Source organism: Apis laboriosa, unplaced genomic scaffold, assembly GCF_014066325.1.
Source record: "Apis laboriosa isolate Shangri-la unplaced genomic scaffold, ASM1406632v1 scaffold13_cov153, whole genome shotgun sequence".
NCBI lineage: Eukaryota > Metazoa > Arthropoda > Insecta > Hymenoptera > Apidae > Apis > Apis laboriosa.
Window position 1 is genome coordinate 2644972 of NW_025221370.1, and position 21311 is coordinate 2666282.

At 45.7% G+C, this 21311-nt stretch overlaps 1 protein-coding gene across 8 annotated transcripts in view; it reads left to right on the forward strand.

Moving 5' to 3' along the window:
• LOC122721032 overlaps positions 1–21311 on the forward strand; it is a 232178-nt gene that overhangs the window by 198972 nt on the left and 11895 nt on the right. For all 8 annotated transcript variants that reach the window (XM_043948222.1, XM_043948221.1, XM_043948225.1 and 5 more), the window contains one exon: positions 20288–20526. In XM_043948222.1, the coding sequence (XP_043804157.1) occupies positions 20288–20526 (239 nt within the window). The remainder of the gene's footprint in view (positions 1–20287; positions 20527–21311) is intronic.

Genomic DNA, 21311 nt, shown 5'->3' on the forward strand with positions numbered 1-21311 from the left:
ACATTTCCCCCTCCCTCCTTTCCTTTTTTCTTTTTTTTTTTTTGTTCCATCAAAGGCATTTGGTGTATTTTGGTCGGAATTAGCGGTACGCGGTAGGAAAAAACGCGGCCGAGGAAGGTCCGTGGCTCTGTATGCCGGTTGATTTGCCGCAAAGGGGACGAAATAGAGTAAAGGGAAAAGAGGGGTTGGAGCCGCTAAACTCGCCTCCGGTAAATAGAGTCTAATCAAGTGCGGGCCTTGGCCGATCGACCAGATTTCGACCTAAAATGGCCCCATTGTACCGCATTCGTACGCTCAAACGCGATGGTATTTCGACTGCTTCGCCTACTCTTTGTTAAATAACGGCACCGCGCAACTTTCTCTTTCTCGTGGAATTTTCGAACCATTGAAAACCAAGCTGGAATAATTAAACATCCTGGAATTATCGAGCCTCGAAATTTTTTTTAAAATAAAAAAGATCATTTGAATATCTGATTATATGTATCCACAATTTTTCCAAAGCTATAAAATTAATGATTTTCTTTTCCGATGATTTCCGAGGGGAGGAAGAGAGGAAGGAGCTTTATTTGATATAAAGATCATAACCTCTTTTTCTAGAAGAGAGACGACGCTTTAACTCGAATTCTCGATCCTGGACAAATACCCGAACGATAATTTCGGTTCTTTCGGGGCGGTGTGGAGAAACGAAGTTAGACCGATCGCCTCCTCGGCGGGGTGAACAGAGCCGGCGAAGGATAATTAAGTAACGGTGGAGGGATGGCTCCTCTCCGTTGGGGGGGCTAGCTCGACACCCTGTCTCCTCGAAACTTTTTCTTTTTTTTCTTTCTTTTTTTTCCCTTTTTTTCTCTTCTTTTCTTCTCTCTCTTCTTCCTCTTCCTCCGACGACGGCGGGAAAAAAATTACACGATATGTATATCGTGGCGAGAGGGGAGCAAGAATTCATCTCGCTAATCTGTTTCGGCGACAGGCGTAATTGGAAAGAGAGGACGAGGGTCAAAGAGCGGTTGCAACCCGCAGGAAGCGGGACGTGATCGAAGAAGTGTCAGATACATGTGCACTGATGGATCTTTTTGCTCGAGTTTTGGTCACCTCTGACCATTATGCGATTTAATATCGATGTATACGTTCGCTTGGTGCTTTTTCTTCGCTTCTGTGAACAGGGAAGGAATTATATTTATAAGGAGAAGTATCGAGTATCGTGGATTTAGAAGAATTTAGAAAATTTTTTTGCCTAATTCTCTTCTAAACGATACTCGAGATTATTTTGTAGTATTTTTTTTTTTCGTAAGAGAGAATTGCGAACGAAACAAGTAGTTAAAGTAGAAATTTGAAAGAGCGATAATATTTTTGAAGATCGTTGCAGCAAATGAAATTTGCCAACGAAGTAAAACGAAATCTAAATTGTCGAATTAGTCTCTTGTGTTACAGTCAAACGCGGGAAAAAACCTCGGAGATTTTCGTTTCATTTTCATGTGAAGAGAGGCTCTCCTCTGCGTATTCACTTTGTACAATTACACGAAACGATGCCTGGGAAATGTAAATGCGGAAGGGATACGGGCACAAATATGCTAATAACGTGACCTATCTACGCGATAGTCCAGCATTAAATCTATCCCCTCCCCACGTAAAGGGATATCTAGTCCTCCTGCTTCGATGTTACGTATTCCCCGTTACGAATTTCTTAAATATTATTCGCAAATCGTTAAATACAAATATAATATTAAACGTCGAAACCGAAAATTTCGACACGATCCCCGCGAAATATTTCAACTTAATCGAAGAATTTCTCAAGGAGTATATACCTTCCACCACCTCGTATCCCTTTAACTCTCGCGTCTCCTTATTGTTATTTATCCAGAGATGCGCGACACCTCTCCCCTTCCCCCGGGCGGGAAGAAGAGCGACGCGCTTAATTTCGAAGAGGGTGCCGGGCAATAATCACCGACAATAAACGCGAATCGCACTTGATTATTATGATTGTTCGACTCCTTTCTGCGCAACCCTCAAATAACTTGGTTTCTCGTTAGTAGCCGGCTGCCACCCCTTGTACCGGCGAAAACGTGGGATGGAAGCGTGGAAGGAGAAGGGCGGTGTGTGGGCGGTAAAGTGGGGGTCGTCGTTTCCGTCGGCGAGGGCAGAAGGTCGGGGGTTGAACGACTGCGTTGCAATTTGAAAAATTACAGCCGACCGACCTACCCCATACGTTCTTCCCGCCACCACTTTTGCATTTTTGCTCCTCGAGATTTTCCTCCTTTAAACTTCTGGGGATTGGATGGATTTCGATTCGATTTTTCGAAAGATTTCTTTTTTCTTTTTTTTTTTTTCTAATTCACCTACGCCGAGAAGAGAAGAAGGATAGAAAGGATAGAAACGGTAAGAATAATCGCGCGATTCTAATTTTTGCTGTGTAGTTTTAAAATTTTCGAGAAATTTTTGTTTGATCGAAAACTCGGAGAGTTTCGCGTAAATTTAATTTGGATCGAGTTTATCGAGTATTTTAAGTTTGATCGATTTTGCGTGCTCGATGCATGTATCTCGTTTGACCGCAGGTGTACTCTTCACCGACGAAACCATGTTCAACGTTGAACCCTAACTGTAATTTTGCGGGGTATCCCCGATCAACTCAACACGCCACGCAACCCTCGTATAATCAATCCTCGTTTAATCGGATTAATTTGTTAGTCGAATAAGACGCAACGACCCCGGCTATTTTCACTTGGGATCGCTTGCCTCTTGATTCTTGTTTGTTCTCGCCGATACCTTTATTTGAATATTATCCACTCCCTTGTAAAATGTCCACGGATACGTTTCCTAATCCGTGACGTATTCGTAACAGGATGATGATGCGACACGTGATAGAATAATAGAAAAGTTGTACGCGAAATTTCAAACATCTGGACGGAAATAAATTTTACAATTTTACTTTCGTCCCCTCCATCCCAAGTTGGGGAAAAACTTGCTTGGTGGAGGAGCGTTAAAGAAACCATTTTCCTCGAGAGGAGCATCGAAAGGATCCCTTTATCTGTTCGTCCGAGGTAACAAGCAAGATTCTCGTTGATACAACGATCTCGACGTTTCACGTGGCAATTATTATCGCGTTGTCCCATCTTGGATCCGAGCGACAACAAACTATATCATACTTCACCACGAAACTTGGATTTCATGGAAGCACGCCATAAATTTGTACGCCACGGTTTCCCGATACGGAAGCAACTTTTTCTTTTCAAAAAAAAAAAAAAAAAAAAAAACAAACCAGCCTCCGAACAACTCTCCCCCTCCCTCTCCTATTTTCCCCGTCCATCCACTCTCACAAAAATTGTCATTACTCTCACAAATACTTTTCCCTTTCCGTTCGAAGGGAGAATCTGAAAACCAACTCCTCGCCCATCGCAGGGAGAAAGATATCGATAAAAATTGGATTGGAGGCTTCGTCCTCTCCGTTCCGCGCTTGGTTCCACTACCAAGCAAATTTTCATATCTGTGGAGAAGGCCGTGCATTGGCTTGTTTCCGATGGACCGATCGCAATCTCGACCCGCGCGATGCGATGGCAGCCACCGGCGGCAGAGGGCTTTGCTACGTGTTTGTCGGAAATTCTCGATTACGCGAAGGAGGAGGGCCGGTTTATTACGAGCACGTGGGAGGACTCTCGGCGCGGCACGTAACACGGTAGGTAATACGTGGCTTCGTTCGAGTTGGGTGTGCTCTCCCTCTCCCTCCCTCTCTTTCTCTCTCTGGGTGGTGTACGGCCCGGCGCGTCGGTGGAAACACCATAAGATAGGGTCTCATTATTGTAGCCGCGCCACAGTTCGCTAAATTGCCGCCCTAGGCCCGGAGGGTGGTTGAAGAGCGGTAAACGGTCGGCCTTCTCGAGCGACCGGCTCAACCGCTGGACCAATTAACTTTCAATTAGAGCGAGGAGATAACTCTTATCGCGTCCGCGAGGGCGGATTTTATGGGGCCCTTCTTTACCCACCCCCCGACGTTTATGCCCGCCACCGCTGATGCATGGCCCTCGAAAGGGTTAGATAGGGATCGTTACACCGCATAAAAGTGATATTATCCGAGGATTCGAACTACTTCCTATAAAATCGATGGAAAGTTGTTCTCTCTCCCTCTCTCTCCCTCCCTCTCCCTAAACTTTGCAAACGATCTCCTAATCCCCGGATCTTCAGATTTAGATCCCGAGCATAGAATTCGCAAGAAGGAAGAAATTGTTTCGAAGAAGTCGAAATTAGTCGAAATTAGTTAGTTGAGTAAAATTTGGTGTCTCGCTTGCGCGATGGCGGCGGTTTAATCGATGCGCGCGTAAGACGATCGACTGTTTAGAAAACCGTTTCCTGGAACCCATTTCTTCCCGAACTTCGACGAACTTCAGCCCCCTGTGCTGCGCGCGGCCGTCGTGTCCTCGTCGCCCTCGCATACCGATTACCGCGCAGCGTACTTCTGCTTAGAAATCGTTCCGTTTTACCTCGTTACCGATCGCGTCGGGCCCGCCACGAACAATGCCTCGTTCGTATTGTCCACCGCGTAAACAGACGCGCGGCGTTGGTCGGAGGACGAGCAGCCAGCGTATATACAAGGGACATCCATATGTATGATTATGAGGACGGGAGTTATCACCGAACGCGTGGGAGAGAGAGAGAGAGAGAGGCCTGGTCGAGGCGAGGAACGAGCCCGCAGCTAAGTTCATATTTGTGCATTACGCTCACGTGCAACGATACAATAAGGAATCCTTCGTATCGGGGGATGCATGCTAAGTAACGGCCGCTCGTTGCACCCAGAGACACACGGCCTCTCTCGACAAAGCGCACGATTTCTTTCTCGTGCGAGCCGGCGGCCGATCGCCGCGACAACGGCCGTACAACGCCGTTCCCTGGAAAAGGAACTGATCGGATGTTCGATGAATTAATTCGAACCCCTTAACGACGCATTCGTTCGGATTCGCTCGTGGTTGCCGACCAGCTCTCTCCGTCTCTTCCTTCGTTATCTCTTCCCTGTTGATCATGTTAGAAAGTGGTAATAGTAGTTAAACTTTCGATTCGAGGGTTGAGAAAGTTTCGTGTCTATTCGCTATTTCGGGGGGAGAGGGTAGCCACTTGAAATTTCTGCAAAATGCATCCTGATAAAAATTGCATCTCGCTAGGTATATACGTGTATATGCGACGTATGTATCGAGCAGTTTTATTGCACGGCCAACGAAAAAAAAAAAGAAAGATGGCGTCCCCGAAGAGCGTGGGTGCCGCAGTCAATTACACGTGTAGTGGGTCTCTCCCCCTCCACACCTGTCTTCCCTCCCTCCCTCCCTCCACCTTGCGGGCAGAAACGCGAAATAACGCGACGTTGGTTATTTTCACCGGTGTCTGACGAGGCGATTTTGCTCGCTGTCCGTGTCGTCGCGTTTCGTATCGATTTCTCGGCTATTTTATTACGTGTCGTGCATTCCCCGGCGTAATTGCATAAAGACGCTGCGTGAGATAAATCGTCGATCGAATCGGCGATTGAGTAACAGAAAAAGTCGCGGTTTATGAATAACCATGAGGGAGGGAGGAGGGGGGGGTGGGGCGAGCGGGGGTTACGAGGGATACGTTGTCTTGTCCCGCGTTGTTTCGCGGCTCTTGTTCTCGGGTAAACGGAAATAACAACCGCCGTTTTATTTCTGGCGTACGCTTCACGCTTCCTATTTTCTATTCGCACAACCTTGCGATTTCTATTCAGTGGAACGAAGCGTGCATCGTGTTTCAAGTTTAATGCAGAATGTTGCAAACGCTATTTATAGACACGGTGAAAAATGTTTATAAATTGCGCTACGTTTCGTGAAATTTGATCGATTCGAAGTCGAGGATAATTGTTGACGGAAGAGAAGAAGAGAAGGCGGAGGAATTGCCGGCGAAAACGATGCGCATTATACCGTGGATTCGCATACGTAGAACGAATTTCGACGCATCGATACCGGCAGGCAGACGCTTTCAAAACAAAAAAAAAAAAAAAAGAAAGCCCGACCGTGATGCAATTTAAACGTCGAACAACTCCCACGTGACCGTTTTAGTAATGGCGGTTAAAGACTACGATGGAAAAGGAGGGGGGGAGGGAAAAAAGAGGAGAAACTAGCGCGCTTCGAAAACACGTGATTTCTTTAAAAAATAAAAAAGAAAGAAAAAAAAAAGCATAACGGCAAAACACAATGGCTAGATAGGAAAAAGAGAAACGGAAAACGAAAACGACGATCCCAATACGTCCCATTCATTTCTTGAAAGATCGATATGGACCGACGGTACACCCTTTCCGAATAACGCGAATTCAATTATTGCTGCCAATTCGAAGCATTTCGTTCCCAGCTAAATCGAAACGAGAGAGAGAGAAAGAGAGAGAGAGAGATGTAATGGAAAAACAGGAACACGAACGACTCTTGGACGAAATCAAGTGAAAACCCCCGCGGCACGGCAAGGGTTAAGAATCGACAAGCGCGCACGTGGCTCGCTTACGGGCCACTTCCGGGGAACGTCGCCCTTGGCTCGCGACAAGGTAGTCTCTCTCCTCGGCTCGTAGGTGTACGAACCGACCTCTTAACCATCCGGCAAATGTCATTAGTAGCGGTGGGCGGGGCCTTACGCGGAGATAGTGGTAACCGCGACCGCGGCTGTGTGCGGCGCTCACCGCACGGCCGCTCTGTCTGTCAACAAAGGGTGCAGTGACGCAAGCGGTGAGACAGAGAGTGCGCGCGGTGTCCGTGTCGCGGTGGCGGCTATGGGCGTGGCCGGACCGAGGCAACCGCGCCACGCGATTCGCCGACCGGCCCTGTCGTGGGCGTGCTCCCACCGCCCACGACTCGGCGCACGCTCTCGCGCCCTCTTTCTCGCTCCTTTTCTCTCCAGCCGCGTCTGTCTCGCTCCCCCCGACGGGGCTCACCGCACGGCTCACGTTACACAGACGGTACAGTCCGGTCTAGTCTGTCGTTCGGTCACGAAGCAGCCGTTTAGCTGTCTGCGACCCCCACGTCCGCGGCGCACATCGGGCGCGTGATTCGACCGATCGAAGGGACCGACCCGTCGACGAGGACCCGTAACAGCTGGTCCACGACGCGAGAGTCCGAGAGCTCCGAGTTGTTGACACGCACGTGCGCGCGCGTGAGCTCTCACGTCGCTTCGCGTATATACGACCACGACGTGCACACACACACCCACGATTCTCGTCGCGTTTCCTTTTTCTTTTCCATTCTGTTACACTTCTCGATTGCCGCTCGATTCGTTTCGCTATCTTTTCTTTCCTTTCCTTTCCTTTCCTTTCCTTTCCTTTCCTTTCCTTTTCTTTTCTTTTCTTTTCTTTTCTTCTTTTTCTCTCTCGTTCTCGCTCTCTCTCTCTTTCTCTCTCCTCCCTTTTTTTCTCTTTTTCTATTTCTCTCTCTTTCTCTCTCTCTCTCTCTCTCTCTCTCCGTACATCGGGAGTATCTCTCGATGCCGACGATATCTCGACGGTTGGACGAAGATGACGCGGGAAGAGGACGAGCCGTGCGATGGACGATGATACCGTGCGTTAGAATATGACTGACGTCGCCCCGTTCTGTGTCGCCCGCTTGTTGTTTGTTGTGTTGTTGAGGTGCGTTTTTTGAAAACTCGTGAACTCTCGTTGCTTCAGTGGTGAGTCGCGCGACAGAAGACACGCGGCCAGTGCGATAAACGGTGTGAACATAAAACAGGAAAGAGGGTGGTTTGATTAAAGAAGAATAAGAAGAGAGAAGAGAGAAAAGGGAAGGAGGAAGAGAGGAGAAGGAAAAAAAGAGGAAAGAGGAAAGGGAGGAAGGAAGGAAAGAAAGAGGAAGGAGAGGAGGGAAAGAAAGAGAGATGTTGCCGTATCAGATGGCCATGGATTATGGGGGCTTTCAACGACAAAGTCCGGTCGGGGTCGGTGTCGGTGTCGGCGTCGATGTCGGCGGACCCCATCAGGGGGCCGCTGGGGCGCTCAACATCAACCCCGCGTTCACGCACTCCTGGTTCGTACCGACGGACCTCTGTGTCCCGTACAAACAGAGTCAGGGTCCTCTCCTCGAGCCAGGGCATGTTGTTTCTCTTATACTTATTTTTCTTACTATTTTAATGGTACATCTTTAGCGATTAACGTTTAACGAATCCGCTCCAACGTTACGATCTACTACTAGCCCTTTCGAAGCGAGCACAAAGGTGGGGGAGAGGGTGCTGTTTTCACCCTTCGAACGCGACGCGACTCGGTTGAAACGACGACTTTTCACCCTTACGCGACTCTCTCACCGAGAAAGAATTTTCAGTTTCGGTTGATTTCTTTGAATATTCGACCACCCTTTTTGAAAATACAATGAATGAAATAGGCTCGTTATTTAACCGGTAATCGCCATTGTTTTTCGGACACGAAAGGGTCGCGACGATCCATCGTCCCGTATGCACGGGTTGGTAGTTTTGGCGAACAGGAGGGGAAACGTTGTTTTCGATTTGTCGCCCCGCAAGTGACGAAAGCATTAATCGCGAGAGGGGTGAAACGCTGTATCCGTGGAGGAGGCGCGACCCTTTTCAGACAGGTTCAACCCTTTTCCACCGTTGATGAGGATGTTCCCGGTAATTTATCGTTTTCAACGGGTGGATTTGGATTCTTGGGGGTTCTTGGGGGATACGGGAAAATTGGAAAGGATGAGATGAGATGATTTTCTAGAGATTGGATAAATATCGATATCGATCGATATTTTTCGATGATTATTTCCTGATAGCTATTTTTCGTGAATAAATGACAGTAAACAATAAAACAAAGAAAGAGCTTTTTTACACAATTACATCGTTTAACGATCGATTGATAATATCTGTTTGAGCACTACTTTGGTGCTTGTTCCAGCATCGAAAGGGCTAGAGATGCATAGTGAACCGTTTCTTTCGAGGTAGATCGCGACGACTTACTCGATCACTTAACCGTAAGTCATAAGATACTTTAAGTAACACGACTTTATCTGTTTAGAAAGAACGTGATGATTTCTGGTTGATAGTTTTTTTAATATATACGTAGAAAGTAAAAAAAATTTAGTAGAAAAATCTTTAATAAAGCACACAGGGTATTTCCTGGCTTCTTCGTATAAAAACCCATATTCATTTTCCAAAACTTAAAATTTCTTCTCTCTCGATATTCGACTTAAAATTGATCTCCTCGCGCATTTTCATTCGTCTATATTATATATATTATTATATATTTCGTTTTAATTTTAAGCATCCTCGTCGAATGCCAGAAAGACCCTGTGTCGTAAAAAATGCGACGTCCGAGAAAAAATAAATTTCCATTCGTGTCCAGCGCGCGAGTAATGTCTTCCTCGAGCGATCGATCTTCCGTACCTTCGATTCGTCGTCTCGATGCCACGATTCAAAGAAGAAGACAATGCAATTAATATGTGACGTTCGTACTTAGATCGGGAATGACGTCACTCGAGGCGACGCTGCAAATAGTGCGCTGTAAAGTCGATGTTATAACTGTAAATCATTCCTCGCGCGCAGGATGTCGAATTTTTATCAGGTTATCGATCACCTTCTTCGATCGATACCGATACCAAGCACCATTATGCAATTATTATTATTTTTATTGTTATTATTATTATTATTTATTATTTATCATTACTTTTTCTTCTTCTCTCGCTTACGGCCAAACGTTCCAAACCATATCTCATTCCTCTCGAAAGAGGAAAAGAATCGGTCGAACAACGACTGAATAATGAAACGACGTAGAGCCAAAGGGGGGAAAAAAAAGAAAAAAGAAAAAGGAAAAAAAACAAAATGGTAACGAAGGTAAATTTTGCAACGAGAATCGAATATCCGCCAGGAATTGCTTCATCCAAGAATTTGCATACGTAACGTTGCTCGTTTTTTTTATTGCCGTACGTGAATCCGTACGATTTCTTGATGCCGGGCAAAGCTACGTATAAACGAGACAATGGAATACGGTACCGGTAAATCCAGTTTTCACTTCGATTAAACGGAATTGCATAACGCGAGCTCCTCCGCCATTTTTTTCGTTGCGCCAGAGACTGACGGATGACCGTGCGATCTTCGACGAGATCCTCGATGATACTCTCGTTTTTCTACCGTGCCCTTTGAATTTTCCTTCGTCTCCTGTTCCCCCCTGCGCGAGTTCGAAACGGTGTTAGATCGTAGATCTCTCCTCTGATTCTTTTTGGGGGCAAGGTTGTGGAGAAAATTTACGACTCGATTGAAATTGATGTGTTTCGAGCATACTGCTCACTGTCGACGAATCTCAAAAACAATGGAAAAACAGTGCACGTTACAACGTCCCTTTTCTATTATATTCCATTCGATCGTGGAAACAACGAAACTCGAAACTTCGAAAGTTCATACAATTTTCATTTATCGATTTTCTTCAAAACCTCGGCAATTGTCGAGAAATTCCGATGAGATACTCTCAAGATTTTTCTAATCGTTCAGTTACAAAATTACAAAATATCTCTCTCTCCCTCTCGGAAGAAAAAAAGAATAAATAAATTGACTTAAATTAATTTGAACGAGCTTCCGGAAAGAAAGCGTCGTTATTAACATAATTTCTCCAATGTATACCACACCGTGTGCTCGTATACCGTATAAAGGCACGTTACATAATTGGCAGGTTATTAGGAGCTGGCAAGTCATCCTTCTTCCCCACCGTCTCCGTATAAATGGCGTAATGATATCTCTCACGCATGGAAACGGCCTGCCTCCCGATTCCTCCGCATTCATTTCGGATATTAAGGAACACGATGCTCAAAAATTTGGAAATTACAGGCCGCGGTTTGTTTAAACGGGACACGGGGAACCAGGGTGATTAATTAAGATCAAACGCTCGTGGGATATCGCTTGTACATTTTTTCCTTTTTTTTTATTTTATTTTCCTGATCCGATTAGCGCGAACGACGGTTGGGAAGAAGATCCCCGATTATGTTTCGCGCGTACGAACGATTGTAATGAAGCTTTACGAGGCTGTAAAGTGGCCGAAAATATAAAGAGTTCTTTTTCTCTTTCTTTTTTTTTTTTTTTTTTTTTTTTCGCCGGTCGAGATACGATTTTATAGGGTAATATCAGTAAGAACCCTTACGCGTTCTTTCTTTCCACGCCGCCATTATCGAGTCGATAATTCAATCGTCTAATTCAAACGTATTTCAATATTCAAATTCCCTTTCCGTGGTTCAGTGTTCAGTATAAATTTTAAAAAGATGACGAATGTTTTCTTGTCTCTTCTCGCTCTCTTTTTTATTTTTTACTTCAATCTTGACGTAGAATCGTACAGAAGCTATTTATTTCTACCAATCGCGATGCTCTCCATCCTCAAACACAAAACATAATCGAAAAATCTTTACTCCGCAAAGACAGAAGTGATTCTCCGTTTTCTCCTTTCTTTATTTCTTCCAATCATTCCTTCGAATCTCTCGGAAGCAGAAGGAAAAATCCCTTCTCCTTCCTTCTAATTTTTCCTCAAACTCGCTATACCTACGAATCATCGCTGAACGAAACGTCAAAGCGGACGAGAGGAATCTTTATTTTTTTTTTTTTTTCTCTCTCTCTCTCGAAAGGAAAGAAAACGCGGTCAGGTAGATTCTTCCTCGAGGAAGAATTGGCGAGATCCCTCGGTGAAATAGCGTCGCCTTAGTCCCAGGAGAGCTCTGTCACACCGAGTGGATAATGGGAATTGTGATGGGTGGCGGGTACAGAGGGTTGAAGGGTGGTGGTAAACCGATGGTACTACAGACGAGTACGTCACGCGAAGGCAGTAAACCCGATACGATTAGAGAGTGAGAGAGAGAGAGAGAGAGGAACGCTGATGCTGACGGGGCATCCCGGGGAGCCGTCAACACTCTACCTTTCGCTATTTTCAACCCCGCCCCTCTTTCCATTATTCCTCCGATCTTCGTTTCCCTCGAACCGATTTCTCCTTCGTCGTCATCGCGCGTTGGTACAGTTACACCGTGGTTGGGGTGTGCGAGAAGACGGAAGAAGAAGAAGAAAAAGAAGAAGAAGATGGGTCGAATATCGGGGGTCGAGACTATTGGCCCGAAAATAGTGGTGGAACGCGAGGGGGTCGATTGGAAGCAGCGAGATTTTTCGGAGATTCGGATTCGCTTCGGTTGGCTCGAGAAAGTTTTTAACGGATTCGTCGGATTTTCGTTCGAGTGGTAGCTAATTCGTTGATTAGTTAATCAAGATAGAAACGATTGAATTGTGTATATAATTCGTTGAATTTTCGTTGGATGATAGTAGTTTGATTAAGATTCCATAGAATTATAGATCGTGTACGATTGCGTTCGTTGTTTCGTTCGTGTCTTGCAGCCACGTTGTTCACTTGTGAGTTGGATCAGTTTCCAGAGTATATACGAGTTAATATACGAGTAATTCGTTACTCAATTCTTCGGGAATATTCGCTGAAATTTTTGAGTTTTGTTGTTCGATATGAGGATCGTTATCGAATAAAAGCGTTATTAGGACAAAGATCAGTGACCTGGAGTTGTGTCTGGGTTTGGCGAGGGTGTTGCCGTTACGGGCCTCACGTTCCCGGAAGTAGGGACATGAGAATGTCCGGATGCAAGTTGCGAACGTGAGACCCCTAGGAGACTAGACTCCACGAGCTTTCCCCGTGCGTCAAATCGTCGATGATTACTCGAGGCAGGAAGTCGACCGCGATTTCTTCTCTTTTCCCGAGATATATCCCATTAAAACTTCAAATTATAGAATCACGAGTAAACGTATGATCCCTTCGTTTTATTAATCGAAAAAACATCCTCGAAGATCCTAAACAAACGAGGAATTATTCTCCGCGTGGTCTCGAGTAAAACGGGACGAGTTTCGAGTTTCTCGTAATTTAAAAAGCGGGGAAAAAAGAAGAAGAGAAAAAGAGTTAAACGAACTGTTCGTTTGGCCAAAATTTCCGCCAAAATCCCCCGAACAACCCCCGAAACATTCGTGCGTCTGGACGAAAGGGGACGGTTCGAGTTTTCGGAGGTCAGTACCGGGGAGCAGCGATTAAGTATATCGAGCGTGGTGGCACTATCGAAAATGCAAAAGGGTCTTCTTCCGGCGTTAGAGGGAAGCTACGCTCCGTCCGAAAGTCCTACGAGTACGTTTACCGAAAGTTCTCAGGCTCGACCTCCGCCCGTGCGCATCACGGAACCACGTCACGTAGACTTTAAGCCCTCCCTTATCTGCGCGTCATCAAGAACCAACTTCCCTCTGTCTCTCTATCCGGCCTCTCTGTCTCCCTCGCGTACACGCGCACATGCACTCTCTCTCTCTCTCTCTCTCTCTCTCTCTCTCTCTCTCTCTCTCTCTCTCTCTCTACGGGTATCTCCACACGCGCGCGCGCGCGTTTGTGTAGACCTCGGAGCTCCACGCACGCTTTTTCTGTCTTTCGTACCGTCCTCTCTCCCCCCACCCGATTTCTTTCCTTATCTTTTCGTTTCTTCTTTTTTTTTCCGTATTTTTTCCCCTTCCCCCCTTTCTTTCTTTCCTTCTTTTTCGATGTCTCGTGGTCGGTGCACGGAGTCGACACATGCGCGCGACTCCTCCGTGATTTACATCGCCGGATGTGCTGGGATAATTTAGTGGTTATCGTATTGTCTCTTCTCGTCCCTTCCCTTCCTTCGTTCGCATCGAGTTCGTTCTTCCCTCGCTCTTCCTTCCAAAGCCTTGCTTTTGGCTTTTCTCCGCGTCCATCCTCCGCGGTGGATCTCGGTGGAAGGAAGGGTTTCATCCACAGGGGCCGCCTCGGCCGTGGACGAAATATTTTCCTTCCGAAAGAAACCGGGGGCCCCCTTTGTTGCGGGCCCCGCGTTTGCGTGAATGGAAAGGGAGAAGACGGGGGCCTCGTCGTCGTCGCTGATTTCGGTGGGTAGATAGAGGCGGCTGGAGCTGGATGAGAGAGATGGACGAGATGATGTTTTGGAAATGGGTTCGATGGAAGCTAGCCACACACGGAAGCTAAACCGTTATTTCGAATTAAGAGATCGAGATAATCGTTCCTCCCTTCAATTTGTACGAAGATTTGAACAAGATGGTTGAACAAGCGATATAAATAAATCTTTATTCTTTATTTCGATTGATGAGGATTTGAAACGACTTGCGATATTTCTTAAAACGGATGGGATCGAATCCGATTTTGAAGCGAATTTGAAGCGGGGTGATAAAAGGATTGATTTTTCAAAGAAGCGAATCTATCGATCGATCGACTCGGCGCGTAAGTGTCGGGATCCATAAAGGGACCCTCGAAACGCGCGAGTCGGCAGATCGGCGAAATTTTCTCTCGTTATCGAGGCGGCCACCGGAAATGACATTTTCTTTCGCCGGAATGGTAGGAAAGGGCGGGCATCCGATAGCCAAAAGGGCCGCGAAAGAAAATTATGTCGAAACTGGAGCCGTAACATTAGGAGCATTGTATTGTAGCGTTGAGGCTACGACTCCCGCGGGAGAGGGTAAGGGAGTTTTGGTCCTTCTCCAGCTCACGTTCGCTCCTCCATATCGGCGCACACTCGGGCCGGGACACACGGACGGCGAGGTGGAGAGAAGCGCGGACGGGATTGGGACGTGCCCTCAGGTGGTGTTTCGGACCGGCAAAATGAATTGTTTAATTGAATTAGCCGACGTACTCGGCCTACCGAGTCATAATTCCCCCGATGCCTGCTAATTGCCGCCTCTTTTCCAACCTTATTACGCGTATCGAACACGGGCTTCGAGTTTCCTCGACGAAGTCTCGAAAATCTTTCCTTCGTCGTAATCTCCTCGATGCTCGATAATCGTCTTCTAGATTATTGCGCATTCCACGGGATAGTTTGAAGTTATTTTCCAAGGTGTATTCGATCGAGTTCTTGAACAATTTGGTAATCTTTCGAACTTACAGTTATTGTAATTATCGAGAATTGGTTCTCAAGTATAATAGTTTCCTCGGTTTAATTGGATTCGATCTTGGAATTTTCGATGTCTGACCAATGTTGAACCGTTCCACTTAAAGCTGCGTACAACCACCTTCCTCCTCTTTCGGCCGTATTCTCTCGCATCGACGATTCCTACCGGGCCTTCTTCTATTAACATACGCGTGGCGGTGTTAATTCTAATGTCGACCTTTAGCGGACGATCCACGGATAATCCCGCGTTCAACGAGAAATCCAGCGGCGCCTCGATCGAAAGGTTCGGCAACGATAACCTCGTGAAGGCCCGCTGTTGAATTATTGATGGCCGGCACTTAGCACGGCCGAACACGAGGATTCTTATGTGTCCAAGCCGCGTTTTTCCCACCCTTGGACGATATGGCCACGGATATAGCTCCGTACGGGAGGGTTGGAGGAACGCGTTGCCCCATCCCGTGTCCCGTGGGATCCGCGAGAGCCCTTTGCCCCGTTCGGCCGGCCTGCCTGCCTGCCTGCCTGCCTGCCGCCCAATTTCAACAAATTTCACCCAAAGTTCCTTGTAATTTTATTTTCGCACTTGTGCAGACACGTCGCTGCCACCTTCTCTCTACGCGGCATACCTCTGGGGAGAGAGCCACCCTTATCCTCATCCTCCCCCTTACTATTCCCTTTATCTTTGCACAATCAGCAACGGAACCCGCCTCTATTCGCACTTTGGCCCGCGTTCCGTGACCGACCTCCATCGTCCGTCATCGTTCTCTCCACGATGTGTTGCGTTCCTTCGCAAGCAAGACGAGTAATTTTTCGAAGAATTTTTATATAAAATAGGATGAAACGCGTTCGAGGATCGAAAGATGGAGCGATTCTTCCTTCTTCCTTCGGACGTGTGTCGAATTATTTTTATTTCGCGAAGAGAGGAGGAGTCGTTATGTTACATATAGGTGGTGAAATATTTTTCGTTTACGGTACGACGTATCGATCGAAGAAGCGTTTCGCAAAAGGTATCGTTCATTTCGTTGCATTAGCACACAACGAGGAGCGATTAAGGCTGTAGATTTTTTTTTTTGCAATTCGAATGCAGCGAACATAGTTGCCTCGCAAGGCGTTAGAAGTAGTGAACTACGTTTAAGACGAATTTCAAATATAAAATAAGTACGCAGTTTTCAAGGATGATTCACGATTCACTGTGACGCGACATACCCGACGAACGACGCATCGCGATCGATACATCAACGATTTGCATGATTCGAAACAACTGAAACGCGGCAACGAGTTAGGCTGCAGTTTATTATACGTTTTTCGAGAGATGAAAATTCGAAAGTGTTTTTTTTTTTTTTTTTTTTTAAGAACGATTGGAAAGGGCGAAAGGGAATTGCTCCAACCAATTCTCATTTCCACTTTCCAATTGATTATTAAACTCGTGGAGAATTTCTCCTCTGTGCGCAATTAGGCGTACAATTACTATGCGATTACCACGCGATTGCTATGCAACACATGCATCCGTTTGCGATATCCAGACGTCTGACCATATATTACAACGTTTCACCCGAGAACCAAGAAAAAGTAACCTATATTTTTATTTATTTATTTATTGTATCGTAGACGAGTTTTATTCTTTTCTTTTTTTTATTCCCTTCGAGCATCTTCCTCCGTGAAATAAGTTATTATTAAAATACCACCTCGTAAATCTCTTTAAGTTATGATGTATCGCACGAGACCTCGAATCTCGGAGGCTAACTTTTATCGATCGAGCATCAGTTTCTTCCAAATCTCCGCTTCGAATCTCCCCACAAATTTTCCACGGGATTCTTTTTGGTAAAAATCAAAAATCGAAGCTTGAAAAAACTTGGTTCCTCTTCGCTCGAATAAAAAAATAAATTGAAAACTCGGGTACTTTCGGGGTAATTGGTTAAAATTTACACAACGGGGACACGATTTTCCCCCGACGGTGGAAAATTGAGAACGCGGAGGGATCAGATCCGTCGGGGAAGCACCGTTTCACGTAATTCACGACGGGCTGCCCGCATTTTAGTAAGCATCGTTGCATACGGTCCCGTATGCGATGCACGTACCACGCTCGTTTCTGCATTCGCCGTCGTAAAAAAGTCGGAGCGCGCGACCGTGGTGTACCTATCCCAAATTCCAACGGAACCCTTGAACCGATACCGAGCCGTAAAAAAAAGAAAAAATACAAAATATTCCTCGTTCGTTTATCGCTTGTCGTACATTTGTCGTCCGATAATAAAAACGACAAAATTTTCCATCGTTCATAAGAATTCGATCGAAGAATTGTGAATTGTAAAATTAGGGACCCGAGAGTTGAAATTATCGCGACGTTAATCATAACATCGTATCTTTTCCCAAATAATTTAAAATGTTTACACGTATCGCAGGTATGCAAGATTCGATTCGATTTCCGTAATTTTTAAACGGTTTAAAAATTTACTCCTACCATTCTTCTTCGATCGAACAAAATTACGACAACGATTCCCCTCGTTAATCGATCCCCGGTTAAAAACAACCACTTTAACACTCTTTAACTCTCGTACTTTTCCATTCCAAACTCCATCCCCCCTCCCTCCCCCTCTTTATTCCGAAAAGAAAACTTGGACCCGCCCTTGCCAAACTTTAAATTACCAAAGCAAAGTGAGGCCGGCCCCTCTAACGAGAGAATGAACACGAGCATCGGTGGCGCATCGATGGCAAATGAAATTTCCCACCCCCGCGAACTCGCGGTGCTCGTCGTCCGTCGCGTCGGTGTCGTCTCCGTGATTGTCCCTGCGGGACCAAGCGGGGCAGGAAGGAAGGAAGGAAGGAAGGAAAGGAGCGTGTTTCGTTCCGTTGTCTCGGTGGAAAGGAAGCGAGGAGAGGAGGGCGGTTGTAAAACGCGAAAACAAGACGGTGACCGAACGCTGGCTTTTTCCCTCCATCCGCCCCCGCCTCTTTACGAGTTTTCAGCGTAATGGGGGCAACGTCGTGTTCCGGATGGCGGTCGAGCGATCAACGTGAAAGGGGTAGGGATCGTTTTACAGCCGTTAAGCGCGATAGCGGCCTAATAAAAATCCCATCTTGTTCTTAACCCTTGCCGGCTGGCTAAATGGCGCGTTTAATTGGCCAATCTTTCCTCTCTTTTTTCTTTTCCTTTTTTGCTTTCGTTTTCGAAGCGCGTGGATCGATGATCGAGGATCAGTCGTCGCTTCGTCGAACGCTGTTGGAGGGATTTTTTAATATCGAGGGTAAAAGGAGTTTCGATTCTCGGACGAGGGATTCGAAAGAGTAGTAAGAATAGCAATGGAACGGGAGTAAATAAAAGAGCAAGTCGAATTTTATTCGACGAGCGTGTCGTCAAGGCGTCGTATAAACGTATCTATTATTCCCTCCAATTTTAGTAGTTGGCGCGTAGGCACGATCGGTTTTGCGTAATGGAAAAACTAATGGCAAGGAGAGGCGCGTTAATATATTCGGTTTGTATGTGTGTCAAGGTGGTTGTTAAGGATCATTCAAGGCTCGAATTGGATTACCGCCCCATGTTTAATTCATTTAACCGCCTCGCCACCTCGTAAAATTATGAAATTGCATTTTGGCCACTTTCACACCTTCGCGCACGCGAAATTCGAATTGTGTTCACCCGCAAGTGTTCCTGCACGCTTGTTGTTCTGTATATCCTTCTCCTTCTTTCTTTTAATCAAATCGAGCAGAAACAATTGGCTCGTCTTCCGTCAACGAGGAATAATTTCACGTTTTCCTCCATCGACCCTTTCCAAGGGTCGAGTTCGCGTTCATACGGAATCGGTATCGAATCAACGTTTGGTGGAAGGTTTGGAATGGAAGGTGAGGTCGATCGGTCAGGACCAATTCCTCCTCGGTTGATAAAAGGTTAACGACCGTGGGGGTGTAGAGGGAGGGAACGGGTTTCGAATAATGCGGATTACGTTCCCATTGGTCAGCGTTTAATGTTTAAATGCAAAACCGGAATCGAGGGGCCGTCCACGGGGCGTGGTTAATGTTACGTCGACATTCACCCAGATACATTCGGCTGGCATGTCAGCAAACACAGGCATGATAGCGTTTGAATAATGTATGCCGGCCGAGCGGGTGGCCGCTTTTGCCGCGCGTTTGCTCTACGATCGTGGCCAAGCGCCGCCACGCCTATGGACTCCTCGCCTATCCAAACTGTCCTACGACCAACCTCGCCCTTACCGGCTAATTACTCGTTTTATCCATTCGAGATATCGGCTTCGAGGAAATTTATTCCCGCGGTGGATGAGAAGGGGTGAGAATGGAGGCGAGAACCTGCGAGCGAACTTCGCACTACAACTGCTTCATACGCTTCGTAGTTTTTAAGAAAAGGATTGGTCGACGAAAGGATATTGCTTTTGTCTCGGGAAAGAAGGATGGGGTAGTTTTTGGAAACGAAGAAAGAGCGGTATTGAAAGTCGAGATGCGATTTTGAGAGGGTGTTCGAAATTGTTCGAAGACAAAGGCTCGAGAGAAAATGGCAATTAAACGTTTCGAAGAGGTTGTGGAGCTCGCTGTCTATCAACCTGGATCGGGTTAACACCGTGGAGTCGGAAAGTGATCGTACGGGGTGCTACGTACTCTGGGTCAATAGCTGTAACGCGATTCCGGCAGAGCGGTTAATTCGTTGCTGGCATATCAAATACGCGAGTCCTTGCGGAAGGACTACGCGAAACGAATATCTTATGGTAACCAACAAATATGTAATTGAATTTCGGGCGGAGAGTGGAGGATGACGCGCGAATGGTTACACGATTTGTCGTAAAAACTTGTAAAAACAACCGCGTTATCGTATTCCTTTTGCGTCATTGATCGGCTATAAAAGAAAACGAAAGCTGAATAAAAAAGAAGATCGTATTTTATTTGTACCGTCTATACCGTCTTTGCCAAATTTTATAAAATCTCTCGAACGATACTCGAAGGATTATTTTAACTCCCTTTAAATTTAATTCTCAAAATCAGTTATGGAATAAAAGTAATTAATCAGAAAAGATCTATATTATTTACCAAATTTTATAAAATCTCTCGAACGATACTCGAAGGATTATTTTAACTCCCTTTAAATTTAATTTTCAAAATCAGTTATGGAATGAAAGTAATACGATTAAGTAAGTAATCAGAAAAGAAAAAGAAAAAAGGAACAAAATTTCTCACCATCCCGTGCTAAACCAATCTCGAGATGCGTCGAGATGCGATCGAATCGAAGTCTCCCCTTCCGTTCTACGTCGTACGAAAAGGGGAACATTTTGACACGATTGAAAAAACTGCGATTTGAAAAGGGAATAAAATGAACGAATAAATAAGTAAAAAGAAAAAGTAGATTTATCCGCGCCACGAGATTCCTGCTCGTCTAACCTTCTCTCGTTCCTCTTCTCTGCCTGTTACAGTATCCTCGAGCTGCGCAAGGAGAAGAGCAGAGACGCTGCCAGGTCTCGAAGGGGGAAAGAGAACTTCGAGTTCTACGAGTTAGCGAAAATGTTGCCATTACCGGCGGCTATTACCTCCCAGTTGGACAAAGCCTCTATAATAAGGCTAACCATCTCGTACCTCAAACTTCGGGAGTTCTCGGGCCACGGAGACCCGCCATGGAATCGGGATGGGCCACCGCCAAATAAATCTGGCAAAGGTAAGGAGATCGTCATTAACCCGCCGCTTGATTTTCCTTAATTCTCATATTTCTCAAAAATCACGATTTTTCTATAACTAATATATATATATATATATATATATATATATTCGAGAAAAGTGGATTTAATCCAGTGATAAAAAAAAAGGATTTAGAAATCGATTCTTCTTTGTTAAACTCGTGTCGCAGACTGGAATTTAATTGAATATTATGCTCGGCGAACAGGAAGAAATGCAATCGTTGTCCCTGAAAAAAAAAGAAAAGAAAATAAGATATTCTTTCCAACCCTCTTCTAGAAGAGCTGTGGAAACAACACAGATGATTGGACCCCCCCCGCTTATTACAAAATGTATCTGCTGGTGATATCTGCTGATGGATCAGTATTTAACCCCGGGAATAGGGGGAGTCGATTCGTTGTTGGAAGATCGACGAGCGTGTAGCGAGCGAACCGTGTGTGTCTTTCTTTCGAGTGAAAAATCGATGATTGTTGCAAAATATTCTTTCACTGTTTTTTTTCCTTTTCGTAATTTAGAATCAACCGGAGAAATAGAAATAGAAAATCGAATCGAAACTCTCCTCTACGAAAAGGATTCTCTTCCCAACGGAGTCATTATCGCGCAATCTGACTAAAATACAACGCGCAAAAATATCCAGAAAAATATCCATTCTCCAGAACCGCAATTAACCTAATCGGGGGAACGGGAGAGGAATCTGAGAATCGTCGCAAATTAATTGCAATGGTATCGTATGCTCGTATCGTCGGCCGTGATAAAGAGGGTGAAAGG